Source organism: Esox lucius, chromosome 6 (assembly GCF_011004845.1).
Source record: "Esox lucius isolate fEsoLuc1 chromosome 6, fEsoLuc1.pri, whole genome shotgun sequence".
NCBI classification, from domain to species: Eukaryota; Metazoa; Chordata; class Actinopteri; order Esociformes; family Esocidae; genus Esox; species Esox lucius.
Genome location: NC_047574.1, coordinates 26,432,314 through 26,458,511, shown reverse-complemented (window position 1 = coordinate 26,458,511; position 26,198 = coordinate 26,432,314). Strand labels below are relative to the sequence as shown.

Genomic DNA, 26,198 nt, shown 5'->3' with positions numbered 1-26,198 from the left:
CAAAACACAAGTCATAACAAGCCGCAGGTTGAAGCTCAGGTTGGTGTTAAAAATCTATGAGGCTAACTGAAGGATATTTCATCAGAGGGGTTTGTCCTTTTCGGTTTAGTCTTCTTCTTTTGCACATTCTGCGGTCTGTATGAGACATTAAATGTCACAGGTGTTTAACAACAGGACTCTGTGAAGCCATTTCACCCTTAAAATGGTGCTCTTTTCTCTCTGCGACTGTGTTACTCTCCACGGTCACCTTACCTTTTCAAGGTCCTGTAGGGCGTCAATCAGTAGTACGTGTTGGGAAATAAGGATGTTGCTGATGTGGAGAGCGGGGTGTGCTAAGAGGACCAGAGAAAGGGGGATTGGGGCCCTGTGGCAAAAGGCATTGCTCACTTATTCACCATATTGTTAGAAGGATCGTCAGAGGAGCCTAAACCAAGTGTTCTCTCTCTATTCCAAGACTATCTAGGCCACAGTCACAAAGCAGACCTCATTCAGAGCCCAGAGTCTCTCATCTCTCTCGCTCGCTCATCCTCTATATCTCTCACGGCGGCTTCTCTCTTACACTCTTTTTCTCTTTCATTCTCCCCTCTGCTTCTCCTGGCTCATTTGTCTTCATGGCCTGATTATTTCAGCCTGTTTCTTAGACACTTCCAGCCCGATAACCTTCCTCTGTGTTCTTTTGTCCCAGTAAGTACAGTACTGGCCTGGCAGTGCAACGTGGCCCATGTCTTTGGCTCTGTCACAATGTTCCTAGGACTCAGGATTTGGCCAGGTCCCCAGTCAGCTGTCTTGGGCATACTTGAGCCATTCTTAAAAGTATTTCTTTCATAACTTCCTGTTTATACTTATTATGTGTTTTTTCTCTGTTTGCACTCCTTTTAATATATATTTATCAGAAGACAGGTGGAGAACTCTGTCTAGTACCACACATTGCTATTCTTTCACCCACTTGCGTTTGTCTCATTAATGTTTTAGTCGAGTTCTTAGTCTACCCAGTGAATGATTTTTACATACTTTTTTGCAGGTTGCTTGCGTGCTCTGATTTTGAATTTCCCAAACGTATCTAGTGAGACACGTGCTGTATTTGGTGAAACATTCATATGAAAGGTTCTCTTGCCTTCTTTCTCTCTCCTTCCCTCCCTTTGTTCTGTGATACCATTACCTCACGGGCATCTGAGTCATTCCATTGAAGGCCAAGTGTCTGTGGGTTTTCGCTCAAACCTTGTATTTGATTGATGAATTAAGTTGACTGATAACTTAAGAACTCCCTGCACCTGGTTGTCTGGGTCTTTACTGGAAAGCAATTAAAAAGAAATACTAGAAACCAACCGACACTAGGCCTTTTCTAGGAATTAGTTTGACATCAATTCTCATTCTTCTGCTCTGCCATGCACACCATGCTCATACCATTAGAAACCTTAACAGGTTTAATGAAACAACTATGGCCAGTGTGCTTCTGAAAAACGGTCAAGAACATTTGCTTAGCCTTATTACCCCAGGTGGTTAAATGCAATAGAACTGTGTGGTGCCCATAACATAGATACACCCTCTGGGTGTATCTAGAAGATAAGTTAACTGAAAAGACTGTAAGAAGCATTCACTTGTGAGTGGCCAACACACGGTATAGCCACTGTCAAACAATGTCTTATATAACTGTTCGGCTGTCTTACCTTTTCCGTGTGGGGGGTATAGCTACCATTACAATAATTGTCCCTGAACCCTGTCACCATCATAGTCATTCCTTTGAAAAAAAAGCTAAGAACCTGATCCTGGAAAATACAGGTGTAAAATGATTTCAGTTGTCCAATTGTATCACTCTGTCCTTACAGTTAAATCTGAAGGTGAACGCTCTTTCACTCTCCAAACGTTCATACGGCTCAGATGCTGACTCCACATCTGACCGTTTACCTGTCACTATATGAAGGGGTGAGCGTACCTGGAAACGGCTCACATCTCAGTCATGGGGTCTACATAGGCTCCAATACCACAGTCCTCACACTGGCTTCCACAGAAGGCCTTCTCTTCACCATCCACCGGATGCTTCTCTGGTAATGACAAGGAGGCGACAAAAAGTTTATGGTAATAGGAACTTGTGGACAGAACACAACCTCAACCAGTCTCAGCCTGGCCAAAGGTTTGCTATTGATTTGAAAGAGATGGAAGGAAATCCTTTGGAAATCCTCCAATGTCATGCAGTTTTCTGGCTTTAAGAGGTTATGTTTCACCCCTGAGGCTACAGATCATATCGCTGACAAAAACCTGATAGAATGTGTATTGCAGCAAGTCAGAAAATGTTTAACATGGGTCTCTACACATCACTGCCATTTTTATTTAGAAGAACCAAATCTGATCCAGTGCTTCAGTGTGAAATAGTAAACCCCTGTCAATATTTGTTTTTCTTCAATGGGGAATTTTTATTGGGACAGGAATCTTCTTAAAAACCAGACCATTTATCAAGGGATCTCAATGTTCCTTTTGATGTCAGGCCTGATACTATTGTGTGCGGCATTCAGTGTTGCAGTACTGATGTCCCGGTGAGATAGGATGGTTTTTACTGGCTCTGAACATGGTGCTCCATTTAAAGAGAGTAGGAAATTGTGCCCGGAGAAGGCAGATCAGAATTTCCCCTGAGTGTGTGGGGATCAGCTCAGAGAAATAAAGCTAGGACCAGGAAATCTGCACAGATGAAAAGGAAACAACAAAGCAGCAATAGCCTACCAGGCTTTAATGGGAATATAACAATGGATATGTAGCTGGATTTGATTTAGGAAACCACAAGGGGAGGAGTTGTTTTCTACCATCACAGATTGGAAGCCTAGAGAAATTCTGTCTGTCTGTCTCTGTCTCATTCTTTCACACACTAAGGCTTGGTGTTTTAGTAGTTGGTGTCTGTGAAGGCATTTTCTCTCTTGCTCTAAGTCTTGGCGTTTAAGAACAGACGCCTGTGGAGTTTTTCTCTCACTTTGTCGATCACTATCTTTGGCTCTAAGACTTGGTGTTGTGTAGGACACATCTGTGTAGAGATGGTGTGTGGTGGAGCGTCCAAATCCCATCCAGATCATTGTGTTGTACGTGATTTAATGTAATGTGCTTGATTAGGAAGCTTAGTCGACAAGGATCTTTCTCTGTCTACCAGCCATTTTCAATTAAGAGACATCAGTCAAAGGCTGGCTCTGTTTTCGCCTGAATTTGGCAATCACTTCCCCACATTCACTCCGTCCAACAAATGGCGGCTCATTGAGATAATGATCAGTCTTAGAGTAATGGCTCCCAATGTGCTTGTTTTCAAGTATACACTCACACCTAACACTCACGCATTCCATTTATCTACACCAGGGCACTGTCAAACCAGTAACAACCTGGTCGATCTCACCTCAAACCATGAGTCCAGTTGCATTTCCAACAATCTGGCATTCAACCAGAGTTTTTCTCAACTCAGAATTCTGGATTTGATCACCATTCAACTCATGAGTTTACATTTTAATTGAATTTGCCACATTTAAATTGAATTCTTTTGTATTACATTCAACTGTCTGAGTCATAGAACATGAGCGTAATTGAATCTGACAGGTCACACATACAGATACCAAAGAATATAGCCAGCCACTTTTCTTGAAACAGTGTTCAATTGAGGTGTGTTTCTCTGCACAGATTTCTGACACCTGACTAGTTTTACAATGCCTAGAAAGGTAGTTTTAACTGTCAGCTTATCAAATCATTTGTCATACCAATCTGTCAGTCACTAACACATTGGCATGGCACGCAACCATTAGTTGATGTATGCAATGTCTGAGCAGGGTAACTCAACCATGTTATGTTTACCTCAGTACTTACAATATCCAAGAATGCATTGTAGTAAAGTAATATTTTCTCTATGTTAAACAAAAGTAATTATGAATAATCAAAAGATAAACTGAAAACCTGATCGAGACTATCCATCTGGGTTTAAATGTCTCTGACACAACTGAGATATTCTCATAGTTGTGTGTGGAGCTGGTTGACAAGGGACCAAATACTGACCAGAATGTAATACAGAATAAATGAAGAGACCAGGTCTCTTAATTTTAATTATTCTGTTCCTCACTCAATACCTTCCTTTTCAATGTTGTTGTAAAGGAAAGAAAAAGGTGCAGTGGTCTCTTAGTTTTTCCTGGAGCTGTATATTGCAAGACCAGCACCTAGATGCAGAATTGGATAGTATATTCTGGGCATATCATTTAACTAACCATGGTAATTAGACCATGCAACATTTTTTCAGCAACTTACTGATAGTGGGGGACAGTTCTGATCACTGGCGTAACTAAGTTATGACAGGCTCCTGTGCAAATATATTTAATGGGCCCCCTCTCCCCAAATATCCCCTATCTATATTCCACACTTGGGCCTACTGTAGATCGATCTCATCCCAAGCACCAGGAATGACAGTAGCAGAAAATGTATTCCAGTGCACTGTAGCGGGAGTGGGGGAGCAGAGGACACAGAGGCAGTGCAATGCTGGAGGCATTTCTTGACACACCCAACAGCAAAAGAAATCGTGAAATTAAGGAAAAATGCAGAAACCACTGCGTCAGCGACTTCTACAGCTTGCTTCAGTACTCCGCCATGCTCGATGGCCAGTTCTTCGGTCTGTGCAGCTTAATCATATCAGTCCATAGTGGACAGATAGACATTTAGTACCATCAGAAACAGAGCTCACCTCTCGGGAGCTCCTGCCCCTGTTCATATATACACCACTATCTGCCCTGATGACGCAGCTTAGTAGGGAAGGGGCTGGCTCTGCTAGCTGCCTCCAGAATGTACCCTGCACACCTCAGCGCAAAGGAGACATTCAACACCACGATGAGTGGTCAGGATACACAGTGCTTAAAGCGTAAAATCCCTATCAGGACCACTGACTACGTAAAGCTCACAACTGGATTTGCAGTGAATAGAATAATGATAATGATCCTTTCAGTTGATACATAAATCTGACTGGAAACAGAGTCGGTAATCACAGTTGAGTAAAGGCATCCATGGAAACAAAATCCATGGAAACTGCGGGATAGTGTGAATGTTTTTATTTGTAAGAGTTTCTAATGCAATATATCACTTATTAGGTGGGCCGAAAATACCTTTAGGCAGCTGCACTTTTCTATGGCAGATAAAACCCTGAAATTACATTGGCTATCACAAAATGGTTTGATAAGATATTCAATTTCAGCTCCTTCCTTTAGGTCAAATTGATGTTAAAATAGAAGTTCACTGTACACAGTTAGCCCACAAAAGGTTGGACCCAGGGATGCTCACAATGGCATGTGTCTCTGGGACCAACCTAGGCCCAGAACTCAGGGATGCCCACAATGGCATGTGTCTCTGGGACCAACCTAGGCCCAGAACTCAGGGATGCCCACAATGGCATGTGTCTCTGGGACCAACCTAGGCCCCTTTGTGGGGAACAGGGGAAATCCAAACACTACAGATTAATGTCCACAAAATCATGTGTTAAGTTACATTCCAGTTTGCTCAGAGTTTCACACCTCTCCCGGTGAGCTCAGGAGAATGATGCTGATGGCCCACACCTGGTGTTCCAGCTCTTTAGAGAAGCAAATGTTATGCAGAACCCCTGGTTAACACTCCATCACCAAGGGTCTGTTGGGGACTTTGTGGGGCCAGACGCGCCTCTTTGTCGAATACACTTCCACTCTTCCTCAATAGACATTTCTCATTACACTACATTAGACCTACATTTTTGAACGGACTAGCCTTATGTCAAAAGCTAGCTCAGTTTGTTAAATATTAACAAATGGCCGTAAGTACAGTATACCACCACCTATAAATCCGTACCAGATATGTATGTCAATGTACATGTAGCTTTCTGCCTGATTGGAGACTGTTTATTTACATCCGGTTTCCAGGAAAGTTGTGAGGCTGCTTAAAATGCTAATAAAAACTGACTGCAATTAACATTTATCTCTGTACTTAATTGTTAATAGTACAAAGACAACATATCAAATGTTGAAACAGAGAAATTCAAAAAAGTTGGGATGGCATGTTTACCACAGTGTTGCATCACTTCTTTTAACCAGACTCTGTAAGCGTTCAGGATATGAGGAGTCCAATTGCTGTAGTTTTGAAAATAAAATGGTATTCCCATTATTACTTGAAATGTTGTTCAAAAGCTGTTCAAAAGTTTGGGGCCTCCTTTGTAGTATATTTATTTTCATAAAGCACCAAATGTTTTCACTGGGTGACAGTTCTGGACTGCAGGCAGGCCAGTTAAGCACCTGGATTATTTTACTATGGAGCCACGGTGTTATAATACGTACAAAATGTGGTTTGGCATTGTCTTACTGAAATAAGCAAGGCCTTCCCTGAAAAAGACGTCATCTGGATGGCATCATATGTCACTCCAAAACTTGTATATAGTTAGGTCCGGAAAAAATTTAATACTGACACAAGTTTTGGTTATTTTGGCTGTATACCCAATATAAATTCAAGTTACAGTTAACTAATGAATATGCTTATGGCATATGCAGTCTCACAGCTTTAATTTGAGGGTATTCACATCCAAATTGGAGGAAGGGTTTAGGAATTACAGCTCTTTAATATGTAGCCCCCTCTTTTTCAAGGGACCAAAAGTAATTGGCCAGTTGACGCAAAAGTTGTTTCATGGACAAGTGTGGGCTATTCCTTTGTTATTTCTTCATCAATTGAGCAGGTAAAAGGTCTGGAGTTGATTCCAGGGGTGGCATTCACATTTGGAAGGTGTTGCTGTGAACCCACAACATGCGGTCAAAGGAGCTCTCGATGCAAGTGAAACAGGCTGCAAAAAGAATAATCCATCAGAGAGTTTGGTACATTCTGAGAAAAAATAACCCACTGGCTCTGCAACACAAAAAGGCCTGGACATCCACGGAAGACAACTGTGGTGGCTGATTACAGGATCCTTTCCATGGTAAAGAAAAACCCCTTCACAACATCCAGCCAAGTGAACTACACTCTCTAGGAGGTAGGCATATCATTATCTAAGTCTACCATAAAGAGAAGACTTCACCACAAGGTGAAAACCATTCCTAAGCCTCAAGAATAGAAAGGCCAATTTAGACTTAGCCAAAAAACGCCAGCCGAGTTTTGGAACAGCATTCTTAAGACAGATGAAACTAAGATCAACCTCTACCCGAATGATGGAAAGATAAATGTATGGAGAAGGCCTGGAATTGCTCATGATCCGAAGCATACCACATCATCTGTAAAACACGGTGGAGGCGGTGTGATGGCACGGCCATGCATGGCTTCCAATGGCACTGTGTCACTAGTGTTTCTTGATGATGTGACAGAAGACAAAAGCTGCTGGAGGAATTCTGAAGTGTATAGGGATATATTGTCTGCTCAGATTCAGCCAAATTCAGTGAAGTTGATTGGACAGCCCTTCACTTTACAGATGGTCAGTGACCCAAAACATACTGCGAAAGCTACCCAGGACCTAACTGTATATTGTTCAGCTTTAATCGTGCCTTCAAAGTTGTGCAAGTCACCCATGCCATGTGCAGTAACGCATCCCCCTACCATGCTGGCTTTGAACTGTGGGCTGACAAGAAGCCGGATGATCCCTCTTCTCTTTAGTCTGGAGGACACAATCCCGAAAATATTTCCATGATTGTCCATGATTCCCAAAAATAATTTCAAATTTTGATATTTCAGACCACAGGACAGTTTTCCTATTCGCATCAGTCCATCTTTAATGAGCTTAAGCCCAGAGAAGGCGATGGCGGTTCTGGATCTTGATACATGTTTTCTTCCACACACACATGCACCCAGCCATCTACGTAATGTAAAAGAAAATGTGATTCATCAGACCAGGCCACCTTCCATTGCACCGTGGTCCAGCTGTGATGCTCTAGCGCCCATTGTAGGAGTTTTCGGCAGTGGACAGGGGTCAGCATGGGCACCCTGACTGGTCTGGGGCAACGCATATGCAACGGTGAACTAGTCTTTAGGTCTCCTCACAGATGTTGAATGAGGTTGAGGTCCGGGCTTTGGCTGGGCAACTCAAATACATTCACATATTTGCCACAATGCCAATCCAGCGTTGTCTTGGATGGTTGTCCTGTTTGAAGATGAATCATTGCCCCAGTCCAAGTTCCTGTATGCTCTAAATACTGTTTTCTTCAAGGACCCCAGAGTTTTTCTCCTTTCATCTTAGCCTCAATCCTGAACAGTCTCTCAGTCTTTGCCACTGAGATCAATCCCCATAACATGAAGCTCCTTCCACCAAGCTTCATTGGAGATGCCAGATAATGCGTGTTACCCTATTTTTAGGAGATGAAGCGCTGGGCATTCAGAACTTATAGTAATATTTTGGTCCTTTCGGACCAGAGTATCTTCTGACTTATGCTCTCACTCATTAAGGCAGCATGTCATATGCCTTTTACTCAGGAGTGGCTTCCATCAGGTCTGCCTACCATAATAGCCTGATTGATGGAATGCTGCAGAGAGGATTGTCCTTCTGGCAGGTTCTGTCTTCTCTGCAGAGAAACTCTGAAGTGTGATTTATCTCTCCCTGTCAATCCTCATTGACCTTGTATGGATCAGGAGTCCATACTCAGCTCTTCTATCACCGTCTGGTTTGCAAATGCACCATCCACTCTAAGGGCAAACAGTCATGTCCAGTCTGCATGGACGACAGTGTTGTGTGTGTCAAGACCATAAGTCAAGACCAATACCGGAGCAAATCAAGTCTGAGTCAACTGACTATGGTGAATAGGTATAAGACCAAGTAAGGACTGAGACCAGAATTATACAATTCCAATGTGCAATTCTGTGATAATAAATGTATCAGAAAGCTAATATATAATCTCTAAATATAAAGTCTAAATATCTGTGCTAGGATTTTTGAAGAATATATAGGTTATTTCCCAATGAGTACTCAATTGGCAGCTGGTGTGCAGTTATATTTGGAAACTCAATGATTTAGCTTTTCGTATTAACAATCAGGCTAATTTGCCTGCGTTTACCTAGGCAATTTAGGTATTTTTTACTTTGTTTTGACCAATCAGATCATCACTAAACAGGGATATTGGACCCCTCTGGTGTTCGTGATTGCTGACATCTCAATTAGAGAAGATAGAAATCTGTGCATATTGTGTATAGGCAAATGGGGATGCCAGAGTTACATAGCGCTGCTGTTACCGTGTCAACCTATTTTTTCTAGAAAGATCGGAATTATCGTGGCCTGATTGTAACACGGCTGTTCTCAGAATGAAATGTGTAGCTGAAAACAAGTGTAAATGTACCGCAGTTTGAGACCATGGCAGTCAGTACGTGGTCTTGGAAGTAAGACCAGTGTCTAGAATGTGCACGACTCCAGGTCAAGGAAACGCCTATGAATGAAAATACCTCTCCCTTGAATACCTGCGTTCCTAAAAAGTTCCTCTGTCTGACCCAAAACTACATTCTGTACAGTTTCTTCCCCACCACCCAGCCACCTGATCCATATTGAGACTAAAACTATTGATCTATGCTGTACCTTTCTGCATTGTCTCCTGGTAAGTGTACAGGTTGGGGCGCAAATTTATTGGGGGACAGGGGGTTCATGCCATTTACCCTGACCCTCCCAAAATAAAACATAAACTTACACACTTGTGTACAGGTATATGAGCTAGCAAGTAACTTTGGTTTAATTTCAATTATGAAATTGATGCTAATAGTATTTTGCTAAAATTTGTCAGCACATTAATTGTGCTTTTTCTTCTGGATAAAGGCATGTTCATTGTTTATGTTGGTTATAGATTCAGTTTTCACACTGGATGCAAATGGTCAGCATGTTATTGCGCCTGTGAGTTCTTGTGACGTTAGTGTGTATTTGGTGTGTCCCTGAGTGTTTGTCTGTTTCTTGGAGCTGACAGGATGCTGAACCCTGACCCCTGGCCTCTGTCCTAGGTACTCGTTCCAGGACGAGGAGGACATGTTCATGGTGGTAGATCTGTTGCTGGGAGGAGACCTGCGCTACCACCTCCAACAGAACGTCCATTTCAATGAAGATGCTGTGAAGCTCTACCTGTGTGAGATGACCCTGGCCCTGGACTACCTGCAGAGCCAGCACATCATTCACAGGTTTGTAGAAACATCATTCCCTGGTATGGATGTCTTAGTAGAAACATCATCCACGGGTGTAGACGTCTCAGTAAAAACACAAACAAGCTAGCATGCCAAATCTGGCAGTCTGACACAATTAGCTCACCCCAAGGCTAAAGTAACACCACAGCTATCGTATGGGCTAGAACACTGATACATTATCCACAGGTATGGGCTAGGATGCATGAATGCAGCGCTGCACTTAAGCATCCTTTTTTGTGATGGCTACAGCAATACACACAACAGAAACACCATTCACTAGTTCAACAACTCCCTTTTCATTTGCACAAGGTCAAGTTGTGTGTTTGTTTACTCTAGGCTTTCATTACTCTGCTAACAGCATAAACATCATCTTAGCTTTGGCAGTACCGTTGTTCGGGTGACTAACGGCATTAATCTGTCTTCACTTAAAGTCACCTTGTTTTCCAATAACTTGATGAAAATAGCATAGGCAGCACATCAGTTTGTAATAGCTTTCTTAACACAGTTAAATCCACTTTTCAGGATTAGTCGGGTTTATACCTTTCAGTTACAGTGTGATTCTTACGCTGACAGTAATCAGCAGGCCAGAATAGACTGTAATCCACCATTCTGATTCCAATAAACAGGAAGTAATAGCATATTTTATTTGTCCAACCTCCCCGCCCCCCATTTCATCATGGTTTCCAATTTCTGATCGTGGCTGTCTCCAGGCAGGCTGAAGAGTCAAAGATAGGGACTTGTTTCTTCAGATGCAGCACCCACCAGGCTCTGCTGTTTCATATCACAACTCTTGTTGAACGATAAAGTATGTTGGGATGTTCAAATGTTCAGATGACGACTTCGGTGGCTAATGACAAACATTGAACTTGCTGGTCCTAAACTTGCCTGAAGGAGTCGCCAAAGCATGATATGGCAACACTTTTGGACATCCCTCTCATCAGCTCTGCCAGTGGGCAAAGCACTGCCCTTTTCCGGGATACCCTGTCCAGTCAAGACTTTATCTGGGCCTCATGACCCTCCCTGTCTTAGACACACCGCAATGACACAATGTTAAAAGCTTAGGGTTGCTTTCCTTTTGCCTCAGACCAGGGTATAAGATGTAATTGTCTGTTATTCTTCTTTTCCTGATAATTCTTATACTGGAAATAATGCCATGTTTGTCGACACCCAGCACGATGCTTTTGCCTTCTGTTGCTTTTACCGCTTCTTCCTACCTCCATGACTACTCCTTTTATGGATGTCATGCCTGGTGCCCCTAGCCCCTCCCTATCCCTGCTCCCAGCTCCAGAGACAAACATTGGCCAATTTCAATGTCAAGGGGGTGATGAATGGCTTGTGATAGGCAACGTAATGAGTCATCATGAACATTTGTCATCTGTCTTGAGTGTCCTCGGGCAGAGTGGACAGTCCTTCATACCTCCTGTCACTCTCCCAGCTCCAACACTTAATGTGTGACCCGAATGGCTACGTAGGGTATTTCACGCTGTAGCATAGAGGTAACCGGCATGTTCTGAAATGATAATGTAGGCTACGGTATGTTAGGCTCATTTGAACTTCAAGTGTGTTTTAATGTACTTCAAGTATGTTACTGGGGAGTTATGTAGCTGTAAAGATCTTCATCAGGTTCCGAAACTAAATGGAGTAAGTTTGACCAGTAGTCTGTTGTTGTTGCCTAATATTATTGTTTGTATAAGCAACACAGCATTCCTCTTTCATTCAAGCTTTTAGTTTTCTGAACATAGTCCGGGTGTCTGGGTTCCTGTAATTGTTACAATCGATCATCTTCTTTTCCGAGTGACTTGCATTTGTGAACTTTTGTTTGAATTGCTGAGTGCAGTGTTGGTGCTGTATAGGAAAATATACAGGTCCCAGTAGGCCTAAAACTCTTCCTTCGCTGAGAGTCACAAAATGTTGTAACCTTTATTTCAAGGCTTGATCCTTAAGTGCAATGAACTGTGTGGCTCCATGTGTTCTGGCAAGTGTATGTCTTGCATTTGTGTTGTCAACTACACACATGCACACACTTGTCCTTTCTTAAGTTGCCCATATTTTTTTCTCTCTGTCAACTTGATGAAGTGCAACACCATTATCTAAATACCAATCAGCTTAGTTGGAAAAAGATCCAGTGAGATTGCCAAAGTGTCCATGTTATTTATGTATTTTATATATATATATATATATATATATATATATATATATATATATATATATATATGTATGTATGTATGTATGTATGTATGTATGTATGTATGTATGTATGTATGTATGTGTGTGTGTGTGTGTGTGTGTGTGTGTGTGTGTGTGTGTGTGTGTGTGTGTGTGTGTGTGTGTGTGTGTGTGTGTGTGTGTGTGTGTGTGTGTGTGTGTGTGTGTGTGTGTGTGTGTGTGTGCGTGTGTGTGTGCGCGCGCGTGTGTGTGTGCGCGCGCGCGTGTGTGTGTATGTGTGTGTGTGTATGTGTATATATATATATGTGTGTATATATATACATACATACAGTGTATGTAGCTTGTTCATTCCCTCTCAATCTCTCTGCACGCTATTATTCAGAACAACAATATAAATGTTGTTGGTTTACATTCTCCAAATGCCTTGGATTTTTATGATAATATAGTTTTCAGAAATACATTGTAGCGCACATAGAAATATAACTTCTAACCTATTACTAGTCGTGACAATGTGGTTTTGGAAATATGGTCTAATCTATTTCTAAGGGTTAGGGTTAGTGGATAGTCACATTTAGAAAAGGGTTAATGCCCTTTCCAGTTTAAGCATAATACTGTATGGGCCATTCAAGTCTAAATAAGTTCAGTCCAATATTGTAAAACCACTAATTGGTGTCCATTGTTAGTCAATAGCCATTCATCACATGTAAATGATATCTACATTATGCATCAGCATGCTGTTCAGTGGTGGTTATGCTTCTCCACCCAAACCATTTTCCATACAGTGTTACATTTTCAAAGGCCCTGTCAGTTATAGGATGACTCTGGTGTAAAGGAAAGGTTCCCCTTACCATCAATCCCTGAGACTGTTGCAAAATAAGCTGTTTTCTGCTTTTAACTGTTCCACGGTGAGCTAGATGCTCCTATTGCTCATCTATATTTCTCTGGATCTGACATGATTAGCTTGGATTGAGTTGCTACAGAAGAATCTCCTAGATCCCTTAATAGACAGCAATATCTATTACTGGGTGCGATTAGACAATGTTCTCTGAAATATGAAGTATTTGATACACTGCCGATTTTGCAGGTTTTCCCACTTACAAAGCATGTAGAGGTCTGTCATTTTTATCATAGGTACACTTCATCTGTGAGAGATGGAATCTAAAACAAAAATCCAGAAAATCACATTGTATGATTTTTAAATAATTAATTTGCATTTTATTGCATGACATAAGTATTTGATCACCTACCAACCAGTAAAAAATTCTGTCTCTCACAGATCTGTTAGTTATTCTTTAAGAAGCCCTCCTGTTCTCCACTCATTACATATATTAACTGCACCTGTATGAACTTGTTACCTGTATAAAAGACACCTGTCCACACACTCAATCAAACAAACACACTCCAACCTTTCCACAACGGCCAAGACCAGAGAGCTGTGTAAGGACATCAGGGATAAAATTGTAGACCTGCACAAGGCTGGGATGGGCTACAGGACAATAGGCAAGCAGCTTGGTGAGAAGGCAACAACTGTTGGCGCAATTATTAGAATATGGAAGAAGTTCAAGATGACGGTCAATCTCCCTCGTTCTGGGCATCCATGCAAGATCTCACCTCGTGGGGCATCAATGATCATGACGAAGGTGAGGGATATGCCCAGAACTACACGGCAGGACCTGGTCAATGACCTGAAGAGAGCTGGGACCACAGTCTCAAAGAAAACCATTAGTAACACACTACGCCGTCATGGATTAAAATCCTGCAGCGCACGCAAGGTCCCCCTGCTCAAGTCAGCACATATCCAGGCCCGTCTGAAGTTTGCCAATGACCATCTGGATGATCCAGAGGAGGAATGGGAGAAGGTCATGTGGTCTGATGAGACAAAAATTTAGCTTTTTGGTCTAAACTCCACTCGCCGTGTTTGGAGGAAGAAGAAGGGTGAGTACTACCCCAAGAACACCATCCCAACCATGAAGCTTGGAGGTGGAAACATCAATCTTTTGGGGATGCTTTTCTGCAAAGGGGAGAGGACGACTGCACCGTATTGAGTGGAGGATGGATGGGGCCATGTATCGCAAGATCTTGGCCAACAACCTCCTTCCCTCAATAAGAGCATTGAAGATGGGTTGTGGCTGGGTCTTCCAGCATGACAACGACCCGAAACACACAGCCAGTGCAACTAAGGAGTTGTAAGAAGCATCTCAAGGTCCTGGAGTGGCCTAGCCAGTCTCCAGACCTGAACACAATAGAATATCTTTGGAGGGAGCTGAAAGTCCGTATTTCCCAGCGACAGCCCCGAAACCTGAAGGATCTGGAGAAGGTCTGTATGGAGGAGTGGGCCAAAATCCCTGCTGCAGTGTGTGCAAACCTGGTCAAGAACTACAGGAAACGTATGATCTCTGTAATTGCAAACAAAGGTTTCTGTACCATTGCAAACAAAGGTATTCTTACAAATATTAAGTTCTGCTTTTCTGATGTATCAAATACTTATTTCATGCAATAAAATGCAAATTAATTATTTAAAAATCATACAATGTGATTTTCTGGATTTTTGTTTTAGATTCCGTCACTCACAGTTGAAGAGTACCTACGATAAAAATGACAGACTTTTACATGCTTTGTAAGTGGGAAAACCTGCAAAATCGGCAGTGTATCAAATACTTGTTCTCCCCACTGTAACGTGTGTGTGTATATATATATATATATATATGGAGCTTTGTGTGTATATATACAGCTCCAGAAAAAAAAAATATATTCCTTTTTCTTTCCTTTCCGAAAAAGTTGAAAAGGAAAGTTTTGAATGAGGAACAGAAGCGTTCAATTTGCTGTGGTCTCTTAATTTTAACCATTTTGTTCCTCACTCAGAACACTCCTTTTCTACGTTTTTGGAAAGAAACGAAGAAGGTGCAGTGGTCTCTTAATTTTTCTGGGGTTGTGTATATATATATACACACACACACATATACATATATATATATACGCACACAGTACTAGTCATAAGGTTAGACATACCTACTCATTTAAGGGTATTTCTTTAGTTCAGATTTTCCACAATGTAGAACGATAGTGAAGACCTCAAAAATAAGAATAATTGTGGAGACCAAGTTCGACTGCAAATTTACTCATCCTGCCATCAACTTTTCTAACCCTGACACAGATGTTTTACTGGATGATGCCATATCCAATCCCTGGGTATCTGTGGCTGACTCTTGCTGTATATACAGGCTGCACGCTGTGGGTTTGTGACAGGAGAATACTATTATTTTGGTGCACCAACTGTGTTAAGAAGTGTCTCCTAGCAACAGTTTGCTGCTGCCATGATGCCAAAGGAATGTGTCCAAGCAAAGTCCCCAATGAATTGAGAAATGTTCTCTTTATTCTCTGGGTTTTTTGCAAAAGACAATCTTAAACACTTTACAACTATTTAAATGTTCCTCTATAGGAAAGGCTTAGGAGGTAAAATTTCACCTTGCGCTTGTAATTTGTTTGCTTCATGTCTAGGAATCTCGGTTGATGGCATATTTGTCACATCAAGGAAGAAAAGCATTCAGTGACCATAGTTTTATGTATGAAATTACCAAGGGGGTCGATTTGGCAGTATTTTGATTTATAGGAATGAAACCAGTTAACAACAAATGTGTTGAAGTGTATGAGTGCATTTCTTTAATCATATAGCCACTTTGACGATGTAGGGGTTTACATATGGGAAATCTTTTCATTTCCATTAAAATATCTTGAGAAATACTCCAGTTAACCACTGGCTGATGAGTTTCCTTTTTTTTCTTGCAACATAAATAGACCAGCATGGATTTCTTGGCCTTATGCTTTAGCAAATCCCTCAGGTGGCTTGGGTGTCTGCATTGCTAATTGAGATGTTTGGCTTCCTAGTTGAAAGGGCTGTGTAGGGAGAAAAACTGAATGGCGTGGAGCGGATGCCCTGGAGATTTGCAGAACTCCCTTGATGCTTCATAGGTTACTGTCCATGCTTCATAAATATGAACAACTGAATGAGAACAATACTGAATAGAGTTCAAAATAGACCTGTTTGATCACAATCAAAACCACTATGTTTGGTGAAAACTCAACACAGCCTTACACCAAAAGAACATAATCCCAACAGTCAAGCTTGGTAGTGGTAATGTCAAGATCTGGGGCTGCTTTTCCTCCTTTGGACCTGGTCGACTGTATATCATTAAGGGAACCACAAATTCTGAATCATACCAGGAGATTCTTGAAATGAATATCAGGCCATCAGTGAAGTAACTAAAGCTTGTTCGAAAATGGGTCTTTTAACAAGTCAGCAACCCAAAGTATTCATGCAAATCTACCAAATAGCTCAGGAGAAAGAAGATTCAATGTCCTGACCTTAATCCAATCAAAATGCTGTGGCAGGAATAATAGCAGTTAGTACCTACCTAACGTTCCTCAAACCTCCCTTAATTGTTTCTGTAAGGAGTGAGAAAAATCCCTCAGAAAAGATAAGAGAGACTGATTAGTGGTTGTTAGAGATCTTTACTCCAAATGGAGGTGCGACAAGCTATTAAATGACGGGGTTCACATACTTTTGCACAAATTAAATCACAAATTGGTTAAATACAAAAAGAAAATGAAAAGCAATGAACCGGCGACAGGGTCATGGGCAGCCAAGTCTCATTGATGCACGTTGGGAGCAAGGGCTGGACTGTGTGGTCTGATCCAACAGACAAGCTAATCTAGCTCAAATTGCTGAAAAAGTTAATGCTGGTATTGGGTAAGGTGTCAGTACACACAGTGCATCGCAGTTTGTTGCGTATTGGGCTGTGTAGCCGCAGACCAGTCAGGGAAAGTGCCTACAATGGGCAAGTGAGCATCAGAACTGGACCACAGAGCAATGGAAGAAGGTTGTCTTGTCTGAATCATGTTTCCTTTTACCTCACGTGGATGGCCAGGTGCATGTGCGTCACAAACCTGGAGGAACACAAAAACAAGTTCAAAGTGTTGACTTGGCCTCCACATTCCCCAGATCTCAATACAATCGAGCATCTGTGAGATGTGCTTGACAAACCGATCCAATCCACGGAGGCCCCACTTCGTAACTTACAGGACTTAAAGGATCTGCTGCTGATGTCTTGAAGCCAGATACCACAGCACACCTTCAGAGGTCTAGTTGAGTCCATGCCTCGACGGGTCAGCGCTGTTTTGGCAGCAAAAGGGGTACTTACACAATATAAAGCAGGTGGTCATAATGTAATGGCTGATTGGTGTATATCTATTTTTCCAAATATGTAAAAACAAGAAATGGAACCAGGCAAGCTTAATTCAGCCAACCCGCAATTAGACGGGATGAATGTTGTTGTCCTCACTGGATTCAAACCTGGGTCTCCTATGTGAAAGGCTGTGTATTTAACCACTATGCCACAAAGCTATACGTATGGTGAGTGTAGGTATAGCGTCTTGACAGTCGATAATTGTCACTCATTAACATCACGCTAAGTTTGAATGTTTTGCTAGACACCATTTAGCGTTGTGTTAAACTGACTAATTTTTTTTATTAAGTTTACTTCCACCACAAACACCTTCTATTAACCGTATGGCTTTTTCCACTGGCCGTTTTAACAGCGTAGTAATTGACTTATTAGTATCTACTAACTTACTACTTGGAATACTCATAAGAATTTAGCAATTGCTATCGAGACTGAAGATGAACTTCACACCGCCAAAGCAGTGGCACAACAACGCTAGTTTTTCTTTCATTCGTGAATGACATTGATACAACAACTATCAATATAGGTGACGATAACTGACTTTTTCATCAAGTGAAAAGACAAGAAAATTGTGGAAAACCCTCTACACTAGAAATAGTTGCAGTATAACCATAAGCAGTTTTATATATATATATATATATATATATATATATATATATATATATATATATATAACGTTGCTACTGAAGGTTGTGGCCTGCAAAGGTTTTGTCTATCCTGAACAAGTACTAATGCATAATTTTCTCTGAGTGCGGCGAAGCTTGAACACCGGTCCCCAGCGCGGGAGTCCACGTCTCTAACCACTTTGCTATTTAACGAGGGGTATCTAGTCAGTCAGTCAGTCACTTAGTAAGAGACATTCGCTCTAAGCAGTCCGGCATTAGCAGAGTGGCTTTCTTTTCGGGTGTTCTTGCACACACCATTTTTTGTTTAGGCAAGTTACTTTTTATGCCTTTTTATTGGTGATTAGTCAACTTTGGCAGTAGGGGCAGTTTCCTTTTTTTGGTAAATCCATGTATGACCGTATATGGCTATGATCAGCTCATTGGCTTCTACTGCCAAAGAGCATAATTGACAACCCCTCCCGCTGCTTTATGTTTTCCATTGAATTCTGTTTGAACAAGTATACAAGCAAACACTTGTTTTTGCAGGTTTTAAACTGCATTAGCTACCAAAACTAAGAAGCAATCAATCAATCAAATTTATTTATAAAGCCCTTTTTACAACAGCAGTTGTCACAAAGTACTTTACAGAGACACCCGGCCTTAAACCCCAAGGAGCAAACAACAGTAGTGTTGGATTTCAATGGCAAGGAAAAACTCCCTAAGAAGGCCGAAATTTAGGAAGAAACCTAGAGAGGACCCAGGCTCAGAGGGGTGACCAGTCCTCTTCTGGCTGTGCCGGGTGAGATATTAAGAGTCCAATTAGAATAATAAATACATTTCTCTGGGCTAAATCCATAGTCTATTTGATTCTAGACTAGGTCAGAAGTATGACCAGGTGGACAAGGACAGGGACAGCAACAGGCCCCCCAAACCAGGTACTCTGCAGGTGTGGACCAGGACCTCATCTCCTCCTAAAATTTAAAACTGGAGGAGACTGAGAAAGGTTAGAAAGGGCATTCCTCATATCCCCCAGCATACTGCTTGCTTTTGTGTAGCGCATAAGACAAGGACTCTTATGTGCTAAAAAGCTTGGGCTTGCAATAACATTTCCATTAAAGCTATTGAGTACAGAAGTAAAACGAAGAAAGAAAAGTGCTGAAAAAGATGACTATTCAAACTAGCATTACGGTTTGCATAATTGAATATGCCGGACTGCCTGTGTTAATTGGCTGTGGGCTTGGAGAGGGCTTTGCTGGTGTGTAAACACCAAGGTGGTGTTGTTTGTGTTGGTCTCTCTGCATGGGTGCCCAACATGAAAAGCATGTGTGGAGAAAAACCTGCCAATGCATCCCTGGCATTGGGAATTGAGAATATTCCCCACATTCCCATCCTTTTAGTGTTTATCTAATCTACTGGTGGAGTGATCATTACATAGGCTCACGTACATTTACGCACGGGTAGATATGTCTCACACACAACACCTACAAGGCTCAACAAGTAGATACACTCACAATCAGCTACCAATACTTTGGCTCACAATTTGTAATGACTATATATTTTTAGGAAATGATTTCTGTGTTCTCTCTGTTTCACAGGGATATCAAACCAGACAACATCTTGTTGGATGAGCAAGGTGAGGGCCCATCTTACTAGAGTTAACATTAACATGGACTCTAAATGCTAGGGGTGTGTGTGTTTTACAGTTGTCACATATGTTTATTGCTGCGGTGTGAGGAAAATCTCCAACACTTTTCAGGAATTTCAGGAGAAAATTAATGACCATATAACAATCATGAAACTTCAGAAGCTATATTGAATAGATTTATTTTGGTCCTAAGCTCATGAAAATGTCAATATATTTGAACAAATTACTGGTTTTCATCAGACAGGCATGACACGTATGCGTGTGCAAAGGGTCTCTGACTTACATTGCTGTTGTTCATGTGCACTGTGTGTGAGAGGATAATGAAGGAGAGAACCAAAGAACTAGAGTGAGAATGGGAAAAATCTCACTGTTTACATCAAAGCCATTGAGGAAAATGGTTGAAGGTGAGTGATGGGAAACGCCGTGACCCTGCTGGCTCTCCCGGTATCACCAAAGTAACAGAGTCGGAACTCGTGCGGAAGAGGCAGAATCTGTCTCGCCCTGCCGTGCCTTGGAGACATGCAGGGAGAAGCATAAGAAACGCGGTGTTCCACTTCCTTGCTGTAGTGTTAAGAAAGCTTTTAAATTATAACGCTCAGGCACACTGCTGCATGTCTTTAACAAATGTTAATGTTTAATGTATTCAAACTGAGACAGAGTAGAGGCCAGAGCTAGATGAATGACCTTGTAGCCAGCAGGTATACGTTGTTTGTGGTATCCATCACTACCATTCTGGTTGATGCACTGAATCATGTTACTGCAAAGTTATTTGTGTTCTATTTTTGGTCACAGACCATATACAGTAGATAGAAAAAGTCTACACAATCCTGTTAAAATGCCAGGTTCTTGTGATGTAAAAGAATGAGACAAAGATAAATCATGTCAGAACCTTTTTCCACCTTTTAATGTGACCTATAATGTGAACAATTTAATTGAAAAACAAACTAAAGTCTTTGAGGGGAAAACTATTTAAATAAAAATCTCAATCTAACCTGGTTGCATAAGTGTGCACACCCTTAAACTAATACTTTGAAGCCCCTTTTGATTTTATTACAGGAGTCTATTAGCATGGCACATCTTGACGTGGCAATATTTGCCAACTCTTCTTTGCAAAAGCGCTCCAAATCTGTCAGATTGTGAGGACATCTCCTATGTGGAAACCCTCTTCAGATCACCCCACAGATGTTCAATTGGATTCAGGTCTGGGCTCTGGCTGGGCCATTCCAAAACGTTAATCTTCTTCTGGTGAAGCCATGCTTTTGTGGATTTGGATGCTTTGTGTCGTTGTCGTGCTGAAAGGTGAACTTCATCTTCAGCTTTCTAACATACGCCTGAAGGTTTTGTGCCAAAATTGGCTGATATTTGGAACTGTTCATAATTCCCTCCACCCTGACAAAGGCCCCGGTTCCAGCTGAAGAAAAACAGCCCCAAAGCAAGATGCTGCCACCACTATGCTTCACTGTGGGCATGGTGTTCTTTGGGTGATGTGCAGTGTTGTTTTTGCTCCAAACATACCTTTTGGAATTATGGCCAAAAAGTTCAACCTTGGTTTCATCAGACCATAACACATTTTGACTGACTGATATCTTTCAACAATAAGATCCCTCTTATGCTTTGCAAGCTCTCTGCGAACCATGGTTTTTGCTCTGAGATGCAACTAAGGAAGGAAAATCCTACTGGAATAGCTGAACTTTATTTATGATTAATCACAGTCACTTTAAATGATGGCAGGTGTGTAATGACTTCTATTTAACATGAGTTTGAATGTGATTGGTTAATTCTGAACACAGCGACTTCCCCAGCTTTAAGTGTATGTGCACTTATGCAACCAGGTTATTGTAAAGTTTTTATTTTTCATTTTCCCCGCTCGAAGATTTCAGTTTGTTTTTCAATTGAATTGTTCACATTATAGGTCACATTATAAGTGGAAAAAGGTCTGACATGATTTATCTTTTTCTCATTCTTTCACATCAAATAAAACTGGCATTTTAACAGGGTTGTGTAGACTTCCACTGTATATGGCTAATATACTGCCAATATACCATGGCTAAGAGCAATTTCACTGCTCTATATGCGTTGGTAAACTATTTATTAGAGCAGTAAGGCATCTCGGGGGTTAGCCGTAGTATGTATTGCTAATATACTAAGGCTAAATTCTATCCAGGCATTCCGCAACGTGCCATGCCTAAGAACAGCCATATACCACACTCTGTTATGCGTTATTGTTTACATATCGCAACGCTTTCCACCCATCAGCATTCAGGGATCAATCCACCCTGTTAATCGTTGTTGTTTTTTTTAAGTGGTTTGGTTTTAAGGAGTGTTTTTTTTCACAGGCCACGCCCATCTGACGGACTTCAACATTGCTACAATAATCAAGGATGGAGAGAGGGCTACCGCCTTAGCTGGAACAAAGCCCTACATGGGTAAGGCGTATTCCTTCCGCTTTTGGAAAACGCTATCTAGGACCCAGCAACCTTATCACTGGTGTACTCTGTAAATACCTATCGTCTGTGGTGTGACCTGGCTGTCTGAACTGGCCTGTCTTGTATCACGTCCAGCACCAGAGATTTTCCAGTCCTTTGTGAGCGGTGGAGCGGGTTACGCCTTTGAGGTGGACTGGTGGTCACTGGGCGTGACAATCTTCGAGGTGCTCCGTGGATGGGTAAGGAAAGGCGTTCGCCTGTACCGAGCAGAGCCGTTCTTGAGTTGTGCCAACTGAGGCGGACTATGTGGGTTGCTGCAACACTTGCTTTCTTCCATCTCTCACGGTCTGCGCTTTCTTCCCACCATCTCCATCTCCCTCACGCACCTTGTTTCTCTCTCTCTGTCAGAGGCCCTATGAGATCCATGCCAGTAGCTCGGTGGAATCTTTAATGCAGCTCTTCAGTACGGTCAGCGTGCAGTACAACTCAGCTTGGCCCAAGGACCTTGTTCATCTTATGAGGAAGGTGAGTGGCGAGGAGGGGCAGGCCGCTGTCGTCAGATCGGAATACGTCGGAGTAGAGACAGCTGGAGACTATCCAGCTACTTTCGTCTTCGCGATCAATGTGAGATTGTCAACCATGAAAAATCTGGGGACGTTTGCTCCCTTGCCTACTATGGAGGGATCATGATGCGGATATAAGGCCTGACTGAGACAACCCTGTTCAAAGTCAGTCCCGAGTCAGAAGTGGTTGAGAAGCACGGCTCAGTAGTCAAAAGCCAACGCGGAGGCTCTGGAGCGATCGCATCAGTCTCTTCTGCTCGGCTGCTGATCGATTATCACGTCTGAACTCCACAGAGACAGCTCTAACCAGCCCTTCGGGAGAAATGACTCAGCGTCGGAATTCCAGGAGCGAAAGAGTTTGGAGAGAGGTGGTTGCCATGACAACAGAACTACATCCCAAAATATTTTCTCCTAGGTGCAAAGCTGTCCCAGGCAAAACCCAAATAGCCTCTACACCCTAACTCTATGGATAACCGGTCACCTGTATTTAGTTTCTCTCCTGACAATGTCAGTCCCACATTAATCCGGATAGAGTCTTTGTTTTGGATTCATAAGGAGATTCACAAGGAGGCTGATCCCTGCCTGTTCTTTTCTGGCTTAAGAGCGCCCCCTCATGGGGATTCCACCTAAACAATTAGATGTGATTTGAGCATTTAACCTGTTTTGCCATATATATTATTTATCTACTCGATTCCATGGAATTTATGCCCGAGGTGACATTGGAATGGAATCAACTGGATACCGGAGAACTAATTTAGTTAAATCTGTGTGTGTGCCTGCGTGTCTATGTGTGTCTGTGGCAGCTGCTGACCGTGAACCCAGAACATCGTTTCTCCAGCCTGTCTCACATGCAGACAGCGCCCTACCTCTCCGAAATCAACTGGGATGCTGTGTACAAGAAAGAATTAGAAGCTGGGTTCGTTCCTAACGTGAGTGTAGACCGTACTCCGTGTGCCTGGGAGCCTTGATTGCAGTGTCCAGAGTACTCACCTTTTACAGACCGTACACACTGATTCACATTTCACAGACATTACGGTGACTGATTCTGTACATCTATTCAGGCATATAAACTTTACTCCTCTTATATAAGCCAGTCTAAATTGACGTTTCTATGAAATGGCTCTTATTTTCTTGTTCTGTTGTATCCATATAAGCCTATTGTAGCCATAATATTGTCAAAAACCATACTGATTCCTTGACAGTTAATGCTGTTTAATGGTGTGTGTGTCCCCACATGTCCTGGATCAGTTTATATAGTTATTAATTAGTGCACTGTCTTGGTTTCACAGAAGGGCCGTCTACATTGTGACCCTACCTTTGAGCTGGAGGAAATGATATTAGAATCTCGTCCCCTCCACAAAAAGAAGAAAAGATTGGCTAAGAACAGGTCTCGGGAGGCCAGCAAGGATTCCCAGTCTGTGAGTGTCAAATCAAATAATTTGTCCCATTAAACATATTGACATATGTTCCCCGTTGCAAAACCTTTGGCTACAACGTTCCCTTATTAAGCCATTGTATATAGGCATTGCAGTCCTATTGAGGCAGATCTTGCTTTTTGTTTGTTCCCCAATTGTTATTTTTGTCCCTTTATTCCATGAATATCATCAATGTTTGTCTTGAAGGCCAGTTATTTACTCACACCATTATCATGTTGTAAGAAATCCATCTTATTATCTCTGACTGCCTCTTATTATTTACAGCCAATTTTAGATGGTGCATATTCATGAGCAGTGCCAGGTTTTCATCATCCAAGCACCCCATTACAAACACCACGTTATTAAAGTCGACCTTCTGTGTTATCAGCTGTGATCTCTGGGTGCTGTAAAAGCAGTAAAGCTTGTACCTTCTAACAATAGCCCCCATCTTTCTCCCGGCCCGACCGATCCTCCAGCATGAGGGGCTTCGGTTATTACCTAAATGATTCAATTATTAAGCCTTCGCTGATGTTGTCATGCCCCCCCAAGCGCTTTTGGAAATATGGGCGTCTATTTTCGTCTTGCGCCAAAACATCCAATTTGAGACGAAAAGCACACAAACAGTCGGTGGGTGTGATTTGGAATGAAGGAGGGGAAGGGGGAGTTAATCTTTCCATTTTCGCAAATGATTGATTGGTTTGAAGTGAAATTTATCTTTTGGTTGTCACTCTGCGTTGGTGATGGTAACGGCTTTCCTCTTTCCCTCACTGCCTTCAGGAGAATGACTACCTACAGGAGTGCCTTGAAGTGGTGCAGTCGGAGTTCATGATCTTCAACCGCGAGAAGTAAGACTCAAAAACCAAACCCTAAACCAGGAAGGTCTTTAAAAAAACCATTTATGTTCATCCATTTTAAATCACCTTTTTAAAAGATGTGATTTCAATCATCTCATGCTTTATCCAGCAGAGACCATGGGGAAAAACAGAGGAGAGTTTGGTTGAAAGTGCAGTGGGCTGTATTGGAAGTGCAGTGGGCTGTATTGGAGGTGCAGTGGGCTGTATTGGAGGTGCAGTGGGCTGTATTGGAGGTGCAGTGGGCTGTATTGGTGGTGCAGTGGGCTGTATTGGAGGTGCAATGGGCAGTGTTGGGTGGGCAGTGTTGGAAGTGCAGTGGGCAGTGTTGGAAGGGCAGTGGGCTGTGTTTGGAAGGGCAGTGGGCTGTGTTGGAAGGCAGTGGGCTGTGTTGGAAGGGCAGTGGGCTGTGTTGGAAGGGCAGTGGGTTGTGTTGGAAGGGCAGTGGGTTGTGTTGGAAGTGCAGTGGGCAGGGTTGGAAGTGCAGTGGGCAGGGTTGGAAGTGCAGTGGGCAGTGTTGGAAGGGCAGTGGGCAGTGTTGGAAGGGCAGTGGGCAGTGTTGGAAGGGCAGTGGGCAGTGTTGGAAGGGCAGTGGGCTGTGTTGGAAGGGCAGTGGGCTGTGTTGGAAGGGCAGTGGGCTGTGTTGGAAGGGCAGTGGGCTGTGTTGGAAGCCAAGCTGCACCATTACTTTTGCACTGGAGGAAACCGCTTAGACTGCTTGACCACCATTGGCCACTTAGAAGAAAACTGTTTAGACAGGTATGCATAGGACTCCTGTAGCCACTGGATGAGGGTTACAGTTACACTGGCATGCTGATGATTAGATATTAATAAATTTTGGTCAAAGATGTCCTGTGTTGTTACTACTGTAATTGTAAAAGAGGATTTGAACAATGGCCCAAATTACTGAACCTGGGAGACCAAAATACAATTAATAAATTAGCTTTACATCATAATTTTTTTTATGTATAGACCAAGCACATAACCCAACAGTCTAATGAAAGGCATATTCATGCTGTACGATTGTTAGTTATTAAGGATATATACAGTATCAAGCCATCCTTTTCTTCTATCCTGAATATATCCTTGAACATGTGTGGTCACCCTAACCAAGGTGGTGTAATAAATTGGGTTCGTAGTAGCTAATTGATTTTATATGGTGTTAGCAACATTTAATAGTGTATTACAGGCTTTT

General features: G+C 42.2%; 1 protein-coding gene across 3 annotated transcripts in view; it reads left to right on the top strand.

Annotated features, from left to right (window-relative positions):
- The window catches only part of LOC105010717 (serine/threonine-protein kinase 32C), a 105,036-nt gene that overhangs the window by 72,228 nt on the left and 6,610 nt on the right, over nt 1-26,198 (top strand). For all 3 annotated transcript variants that reach the window (XM_010870251.4, XM_034292923.1, XM_034292924.1), the window contains 8 exons: nt 9,916-10,089; nt 19,699-19,736; nt 22,085-22,174; nt 22,310-22,413; nt 22,583-22,699; nt 23,541-23,666; nt 24,027-24,155; nt 24,930-24,997. In XM_010870251.4, coding sequence (XP_010868553.2) covers nt 9,916-10,089; nt 19,699-19,736; nt 22,085-22,174; nt 22,310-22,413; nt 22,583-22,699; nt 23,541-23,666; nt 24,027-24,155; nt 24,930-24,997 — 846 coding nt within the window. The remainder of the gene's footprint in view (nt 1-9,915; nt 10,090-19,698; nt 19,737-22,084; nt 22,175-22,309; nt 22,414-22,582; nt 22,700-23,540; nt 23,667-24,026; nt 24,156-24,929; nt 24,998-26,198) is intronic.